Genomic DNA, 9,426 nt, shown 5'->3' with positions numbered 1-9,426 from the left:
ATCATTTATTCCACATTATCTTGCAGATTACATAATCAAAGCATTTTTTTTTAAATGTTCACCAATAAATCTCATTTTCATCAGCAAGTCAGGCTATTCTGTTCAATGCAACCAAAGTGATAAGAATACAAACGTCATGAAGTCTTCCAGATCTTGAGAGGTAGCAGCACCCACAAGAAAAAAGTAACACTTCGCCCTTTTGAAAAGGGGTATTGCTCTAGGGAACTGGTAGAGCTTTTGAAAGCCTCAGCATTTGCCAGCATGCGAACAGCCCTTCCAAAGGAATTCTACACAATCTGTGGCAGGTCGGCTAGGAGTCACCAGGCTGCATGCCAGCAGCCTGTTGCTGCTTACGATGACATCTGAAGGTCTTAAACTACAACCCCAAAGGCTCTTCCCATTGCATTCATACCACTGACATACACAGAGCAAGGGTATTCCCACTAAGAATACTTAAAATAAGTGCACTTAATATCATAGAGCTCATGTAGCATAGAATGTTCAAATATTGAGTCTTGAACTGTATGTGACAAAATGAAAATATGCCATCACTCCAATGAAAAGGGGAGGGGAACAGTTTTATTAATACATCATTAATTTGAGTGGTTGAGTTTTTCTGGAGAAAGACAGCAAAGCCCATGCAAAATTTAGGGGCAGAAGAAATTTCAGATTTCAGCTACTGGTACCTCTATAAAGACAGACCTGGAGTTTCTATGCCCTGCCCTCTGGAAAGCTTACTTCCTACTCTGCTAGGCACCTACTAGTTGAGAATATAATGGTCATTCCAATCAATCACTCTGCATTTCAAACCTCATTGCCCCGATGGACAGCCCATGTCTGGGGCATTCATCATGCCTACATGGCAACATAGGTGCCCAAAACGGAGAGAACAAAAGCATTCCCTGAGAGACTGCTGAAAAGAACCCCTCTGCCCCAGTCCGCCCCCACCAGGTTCCCATCACACTATGTAACTACATCCAAAGACCAAGAGAGGAAAGAGCTGAGGATCGCAGGGAAACTAGTCAAGCTGTCCCTGCAGAGAGTGGAGGAAGATGCGTGTAACCTAGCTCGCAGCACACGCTCTTCACTCTTAAACTTCTTCCCGCAAATGGGCTTTTCTGCAAATGGGACCAGTCTACATCTGTCTCTCGCTCTTACTCCAGTTGTTTAAGCTTGTTTTAATTTTTCCCAACAGGATCCAGTTGGAAAATATAAAGCTTTTGGCATGTGGCAGCAAAGGAGATAAGGAATATACAAGGAATATAAGGAATAAGGGAATTGAGGAGAATCTCTCCCGGTATCGATTTAGATGAAAAGTCTCCAGAACGCTGCGAGCAGCTGAGTCACCAGCAGAACTGTGGTCCCTGTTACACTCGTCCCACCACTTCTGTTACACAGGTCCTTCTGGCAGCAATGGAAAGTTAGGTTCTGCCCGAACGGTTCCAGAAGATAGAGAGGGTTGCAGTCGCCGTATTTCCAACAACTGTAATGATTCTGTAACACGCTATGGAGGGAAAGACACGCATCAAAGTTGGATGAGCAGTTGACGGCATTATTACACAAACCAATTGCATTGGGACAGTGGTAGCACTGCAGGCCATGACCGGAATGGCAGAGGACAGAGACGATGAGCAGGAGCCCGAGCAGGGTGAATCCTCCTTTGCTTCCCATTGTCTACAGAATCTTTCCGCGTGCCCAGGGTCCGATTTTCTGCCTATAGTCATAATTATTTATTTTAAAAGTCTGTATTACTCAGATTTACAAGAAATATAGATTAAGATATGCTAACTTCAGAGTTGGATTTTATAAACAATATAGACATATAGGCCTAGAGCTGAAATTTTGGAAAAATGAACCGCCTACAACTTCTTAGGCTGATGCCTTATATCATGTTACACCCGTGGTGCATTGTGTCAAATATCATTGTGGGAATATGTTGCCAAATACTTTTGGTAAAGATACAATCTGCTGCAGCCTGGAAGGGAAGGTGTTTTGTTATTATTTGCACTGGTGTTTTTATATCTTATTACTGATTATGTGTTTGACCCAATATGTGCTTCAGAATAAATTGGTTTTGCAGTATACTATCAAATTTATTCTTTTCCAAGTAGGCTTGATTGATATTAAAATAATTGACAAGTACTCTGTATTAAAAAAAAGTACATTTATGATCATAGTTTTTAAATTTTATCTTGCTTTGTATTATCACAACCCTTTTATTTTAAGGATATTTTATAGGGAATATACTTGCTCCATTTTTTTTTCTTTTGAACCATCGCCTAAGATGGTTCTTTTAATGTTTATCTTTTAATGTTTTCTTTTAATGTTTTGTCTCCAAAGGCTTTTCCTCAGCCTCACTTTCACCACACCCATGTCTGGTTTCAACCAAAAAGAATTCATTTTTTTTTTAATGATTGGGGATGAGAACATTCTGGCAGATGAAATACATCTTTAGGGTAAATCCTGATTTGGGGAAGTGTTTCTCACTGATAAACATAGTGCAAGTTAATAGAGTATTATACATCATTAAAGTGGCTCTCAACATGTAGCTTATGGACATAACACAGTAATGGAAAAGATTTGTTTAGTTTACAGAAGTATTCTTTTATTGTTTGGAAGGCACAATTATAAAAGGATGAAAGCAATATTGTATTTTCTTGTTGAAAGTGATAATTATAAATTTGGCTTTCTTTCTAAGTTCCTTTGGTTGTCTGTATTCTACAAACATCTTTCCTTTCACTCCAGAATATAGGCAAAGTTGATGTGAAGGAGGAAGACAGAAAGCAATGAATTTTTCATAATATGTCAACAATTTAAAAAATGATTCTATTCAGTACATTGTCAGAATTGTCCTTAATATTTATTAACATTATGATGATAAATTATAATTAATATAATTAATAACTCTAATTGACAAAATAAGAACATAATTCAGCTTTTTCCCTATGAGCTCTGTATGTCACAAACCATTATCTGTAGCCTGAGCGAATTCCTTGACCATTTTTTGCTTCAATTTGCCCATCTGGAAAATGAAAATAACAGTGGTAGCTAAATCACAGGGTTTTATTAAGGCTTAAATGTAAAAAACATACTAAATTCTACTTAAATATATTATTACTATTATATTATTAGCCACTGAGTTGTAATGTGCATTGTTTCCTTGGACATTGCTTATTTTATTTTCACTTTGGTTTACTAATGATCCAAGAATGAAGTTGGGCCATATATATTTGGGGTAGATACCACACTGCAGATACAAGTGGGTACCTCAGCTTCTTGTTTGATTTTCTGTTGTTCATAAAGGAACACAATATTTCTTGGCCAGTTGTTGGAAAATGAAATGTGAGAAATCTTTCACATGAAAAGATTTCAGTCTACAGACTTGCACATTTTATATGATTAGTATAGAAAGGGACATGTGGTACTTAAGGTTTTATCTTTTTGACATATAAAGAATTTCTTGTGCAATAAAAGTTACATACTTCCATGGTCTAGTTCTTATTGCATCATTGGGCCTGACCATTTTTACCATAGTAACCAAGAGAGGTGACACAGTCCCATTTATCGACTATTCTCTGACAGAGGTATACTCTGCACAGATGTAACAATGCTTCAGAAGGCTAGATAAATTGACTCATATGATTCTAAGGGCCTCCTTTGGCTATGACCACATTCTTATTTATAACTTCCTTGATAAATTAAGGTAGGAATTATGTTTGAATTATGAGAATCTACCTTGGAGAAAGAGGTACATGAGGTGAGAAATCTGAGGCCTGGATAGTTTTTGCTTGTTTTTGTTGTTGTTGTTGTTGTTGTTTTTAAATTTAAGTCCTATTTATAGGAACTAAGTTTGGAAAATGCTCATTATGTACTCAGAACCCTTTCTGTAACTTGCTTTTCTCCTCTCAACTTTTAGTAGGAGTCTTATTTCCAGTTCAAAGTTTGGAAACTACAAAACTATTAGTCTCACTCTTTCAACATAGATTAGAAAAGCTACATAATCATAGGTTTTAAAGAACCATCAGGCCACCCTGACTAATGCTGCAATAAACAGAGGGGTACATATATCTTTACAAATAAATGTTTTTAAAGTTTTTGGGTAGGTACCCAGAAGAGGGATTGCTGATCATAAGGTAAGTCTATTCTTAATTTTTAAAGGCATCCCCATACTCTTTTCCATAGTGTCTGTACCAGTTTACATTCCCGTGAGCAGTGAATGGGAGTTCCTTTTTCTCCACAACCTCTCTAACATTTGTTAAATGTTGGAAATATTTGTCTTGTTGAAAATAGTATTCTAACAGGTGTGAGATAGTATCTCACTGTGGTTTTGATTTCTATTTTCCTAATAGCTAGTGATGATCTGGAAACAACTAAAGTGTCTTTTGCTAGATGACTGAATAAAGAAGATATGGTACATGTACACAATGGAGTACTACCCAGGCATAAGAAAAGATGCAGTACTGCCATTTGAGACAACATAGACAAATCTTGAGAACATTATACTAAGCGAAGTAAGTCAGACAGAAAAAGTCAAGAACAGTATGATTTCACTTATATTTGGGATATAAAACTGAAAGCAACAAACAAGGAAGACAAATGAACAAACAAAAACTCATAGACACAAACAACAGCATGCTGGTTGTCTGAGTGAAAGGGAGGTGGGGGAGGTATAAAAGAGTAAAGGGGGTCAAATATATGGTGAGAGAATGAGACTTGAAAAACACAGTGCAATATACAGATGATGTATCATAGAATTTTACACTTGAAACCTACTTAATTTTATTAACCAGTGTCACTCCAATAAACTTAATAAAATAAAAAAAAATACCGTCAGGAAGTAGAGACTACAAATCAAACTAAATCAACTAAAATTTAGAAAGGGACAAGCCCTTTATATGAAAATAGAACAAAGAGAGATCTCTTATAACGGACGTGGAGGGAGAAGGAGAAATCCTCCACAGACAGGAATAACAGCAAATCAGCCTTACGTGACATTCCTAATGGCTGGACGTGGCCTGGCATTACAGACTAAATTCCAGCAGGGCCTAAGACGTGGAACAAAAGTGCACTACCACCAATTCTGTCTGACCTTTACTGAGTGTGAAAATAGGGGTGGAGAAAGAAAGTTGGGAGCGACTCGCAATGATGACAGTCTTTTCGCTAAGGCCCCCTGGAGGAGGGCTAGGAGAGCTGAGAGCACCACCCTTTCCCTCTGGCATTCCAGGCTTAGCTCAGAAGTGTTGGGATGGGGCGAGAGAACTGACTGAAGCACCTCCAAGACAGTCTCTGCCTGCGCCTTGTATAGAGAGCTCTCAGCTGATTTTCAACGGCCTGATTTGCAGGGCAGAAGAGTGAAAAGAGACATATCCTAAGAGAAGAGGCACAATTGGAGAGCCAGGAGACTTCCTCAGCAACGGAAAAAGTTGGCTACAGTGTGTAAAGCAAGGAGAAATCCCTCACACTTTAGAAAACAGTCTGCTTTTCCATGAGGATCAATGAGAGTATTGGAACCTCATCAGTGCTTAGACTGAAGACCATGGTGAAGATACAGTCCCAATACAACCTCAGAGCACTTGAATCCAGGAGTGAACAGAATCAGACCAAAGCTGCCACCAACCAAACCCAGCTCAACAATGCACATTGACTCTGCTTTCACTCCAGAGGCCTGACAAGAAGGGATGTGTTCCTTCAGAAGATAAATTACATTGTATTAGTCTCTACTGCATTTTAACAGTCTCACTGAAATGTAATTTATGCATTCTATAAAACATTAACGTGTATAATTCATTGATTTCACTATAATTATGAATGTGTGCAACCATCACCACAGTCAATTTTAGAATATGTTCATCATGTTAAAAAGAAGCCTGGTCCTGCAGCCCTTACCCTCACCTTCATATCCCTCCCAGGCTTAGTCAACCACTAATCTACTCTCTGTCTCTATAGATTTCTGCTGTAGATATTTTATAAGGATGAAATAATATAATATGTTTTTGTGACTGGCTTCTTTCCGTTAGATAATATTTTCAAGTTTTATCCCTGGCCTAGCATGCTTCAGGGTTTCATTCCTTTTTTCATGATTGAATAATATTGCATTTTATGGATATTCCACAATTGTTTATCCATTTGTCAGCTGATGAACATTTGAGTTGTTCAGGTATTGCAAAAAATGCTATTATGAGAATATATGTACACTTTTTTTGGACATATGTTTTCATTTATCTTGGGTATATACCTAGAAGTAGAATTATCATGTCTTATGGTAACTCTATGTTTAATAGTTCGAGGAAGTGCCAGATTGTTTTTCTAAGTAGCTGCATCATTTTGCAATTCTATTAGTAGTGTATAAGTATAATTTCTCAATATTTTTGTCAACACTTGTTATTATCTGATTTTTATATTCTAGCCATCTTCATGGGTATGAAGAACTACCTATTATGGTTTTGATTTTCATTTCCATGCAATGATTGAACATCTTTTAATGTTATTGGTAGCTTTTATATCTTCCTTAGAGAAATAAATCTTTTTAGTTTCTTTGTCCATTTCTAAAATTAAATTATATCTCTTTTTGTTAAATTGTAAAATTATATATTTTGGATACAAGTTTCTTATCAGATTCATAATTTGTAAATATTTTCTCTTATCCTGTGGATTGTCTTTTTACTTTCTGGATAATGTCTTTTGATCACAAAAGCTTTTAATTTTGATGAGGTTTAGTTTACCTATTTTTTTTCTTTTATTACTCATGTTTTTGGTGCTGTTTTTAAAGAAATCTTTGCCAAAATCCAAGATCATAATTATTTGTCTTTTTTACCATTTGTTATCATATAAGACTTTAACAATAATGTTAGCTCTTTTATTTAGTCCTTTGATCTATTCTGAGTTAATTTTTGTGTGGTATGAAGTTAGTGTCAGACTTTATTCTTTTAAATACGACTATCCAGTTGTCTTAGTGCTGATCGTTGACTACTTCTTTTCCCATTAGTTGGTCTTGGCAACCATGTCCAAATAAGTTGACCATAGGTGTAAAGGTTTATTTCTAGACTCTTAATTCTATGCCATTGATCTGCATGTCTATCTTGTGATAATACCACAGCCTTGATTAGTGCTGCTCTGCAGTATGTTTTAAAACCATGAATTGTGACCCTCCCCTCCTTTTTTAAATTCAAGATAGGTGATTATTGTAGGACTTTTGCAATTCTATGTGAATTTTTGAATAAGATTGTTAACGTTTATAAATAATTAATTTGAGATTCTCATAGGTAGTGCATTGAATCTGTAAATCGGTTTGGGGAGCATTGCCGTTGCAATGAGGTATTTCTTTCAATTCATGAATACAGAATGTTTTTCCGGCAACTCAGATCCTTTTAAATTTCTTTTAACAATGTTTTGTAATATTGAGAGTGTGTTTCATTTTTTTGGTACTATTGTAAATGGAATTATTTTATAAATTTTATTGTCAGATTGTGCATTGCAAGAGTATAGAAGTAAAATTTATCTTATCTTGTATATTTATCTTATATTGTCTATCCTTGCTATACTGGTTTTTAATTCTAATAGTGTTTTAGTTAATTTCTTAGACGATTTTATATGTAAGATTATGTTACCTTTAAATAGAGACAGCTTTATTTCTTCCTTTATTATCGGATGCCTTTTATTTGTTTTTCTTACCTAATTGTTCTGGTTAGAGTTCCAAGTTCAATGTAAACAGAAGTGGTAAAAATGGAGATCCTTTTCTTATTCCTGATCACAGGTAAAAGCATTTAGTCTTTTATCACTAGGTGTGATGTTAGCTGTGGGGTTTTTATAGATGCTCTTTATCAGGTTAAGTGAGTTATATCTATTCCTAAATTGTTGAGTGGTTTTACCATAAAAGGGTATTGCACTTTATGAAACGTTTTTCTCTGTGTCTATTGAGATAATAGTGTAATTTTTATTTTTTTATTCTATGGATCAGATATGTTATATTAATTGATATTTAGATGTTAAGATAACCTTGCATTACTGGGACAACTCTTACTTGGTCATGGTGTATAATTATTTTTATATGTTGATAGATTCAGTTTGATAGCATTTTGTTGAAGATTTCTAAATCTTCTAAATTATGAGATATTGGCCTTTAATTATTTTTGTGATGTCTTTGCTTTTTAAATATATGTTTTATTGATTATGCTATTACAGTTGTCCCATTTTTTTCTCCCCTTTATTCCTGTCCACTCTACAATACCCCTCCACATAACATCCCCCCTACTTAGTTCATGTCCATGGGTCATACATATGAGTTCTTTAGCTTCTCCATTTCCTATATTATTCTTAATCTCCCCCTGCTTATTTTGTACCTGCTATTTATGCTTCTTATCCCTGTACTTTTCCCCTCATTATCCTCCCTCCCTCTCCCCTCTGATCTCTATTTCTATGATTCTGTTCCTGTTCTAGTTGTTTGCTTTGTTTTTGTTTTTTTAGGTTCAGTTGTTGATAGTTGTGAGTTTGTTGTTATTTTGCTGTTCATAATTTTGATCTTCTTTTTCTTAGATAGATGGCTTTAATATTTCGTATAATAATGGCTTGGTGATGATGAACTCCTTTAACTTGACCTTATCTGGAAAGCACTTTATCAGCCCTTCCATTCTAAATGATAGCTTTGCCGGATAGAGTAAACTTCGATGTAGGCCATTGTCTTTCATGACTTTGAATAATTCTTGCCAGCTCCATCTTGCCTGTAGGGTTTCTTTTGAGAAATCAGCTGATAGTCTTAAGGGAACTCCTTTGTAGGTAACTGTCTCCTCCCCTCTTGCTTCTCTTAAGATTCTCTCCTTACCTGTGATTTTGGGTAATGGGATTATGATGTGCCTTGGTGTGTGCTTCCTTAGGTCCAACTTCCTTGGGACTCTCTGAGCTTCTTGGATCTGCTGGAAGTTTGATTCCTTTGCCAGACTGGGGAAGTTCTCCTTCATTATTTTTTCAAATAAGTTTTCAATTTCTTGCTTTTCTGCTTCTCCTTCTGGTACTCCTATGATTCAGATGTTGGATCATTTAAAGTTGTCCCAGAGGTTCCTAAGCCTCTCCTCATTTTTTTAAATTCTTGTTTTTTCATTCTGTTCTGGTTGAATGTTTATCTCTTCCCTCTGCTCCCAATTGTTGATTTGAGTCCCAGTTTCCTTTCCTTTACTGTTGTTTCCTTGTATATTTTTCTTTATTTCACTTTGCATAGCTTTCATTTTTTTCCTCCATTTTGCCTCCATACTTAACCAATTCAGTGAGCATCCAGATCACCTGTGTTTTGAACTGCGCCTCTGATGGGTGGGCTATCTGTTCATTGTTTAGTTCTATTTTTGGAGCTTTGATCTGTTTTTTCACTTGGGCCATATTTCTTTGTCTCAGCCTCTTTGTCTGGTTTTGATGTCCAGGTAATAATGGCATCATAAA

The 9,426-nt window shown here is 36.0% G+C and overlaps 1 protein-coding gene across 1 annotated transcript; it reads right to left on the bottom strand.

Moving 5' to 3' along the window:
* Positions 1-1,149: 1,149 nt before the first annotated feature.
* Positions 1,150-1,709, bottom strand: LOC129061627 (CD59 glycoprotein-like). Its single transcript, XM_054562328.1, has one exon. It carries the CDS (start codon positions 1,669-1,671, stop codon positions 1,306-1,308), a length of 366 nt encoding a protein of 121 aa, XP_054418303.1. The 5' UTR covers positions 1,672-1,709; the 3' UTR covers positions 1,150-1,305.
* Between the last annotated feature and the right edge of the window lie 7,717 nt (positions 1,710-9,426).

The sequence above is a fragment of the Pteronotus mesoamericanus genome, unplaced genomic scaffold (genome assembly GCF_021234165.1).
Source record: "Pteronotus mesoamericanus isolate MK-2021 breed Mesoamerican mustached bat unplaced genomic scaffold, CSHL_Meso_final scaffold_651, whole genome shotgun sequence".
Lineage (NCBI taxonomy): Eukaryota > Metazoa > Chordata > Mammalia > Chiroptera > Mormoopidae > Pteronotus > Pteronotus mesoamericanus.
This window is presented reverse-complemented; position numbering and strand designations above follow the sequence as displayed.

Excerpts from the sequence above, each read along its gene's own strand:
- LOC129061627 (XM_054562328.1), bottom strand. The coding sequence starts at position 1,671 with ATGGGAAGCAAAGGAGGATTCACCCTGCTCGGGCTCCTGCTCATCGTC.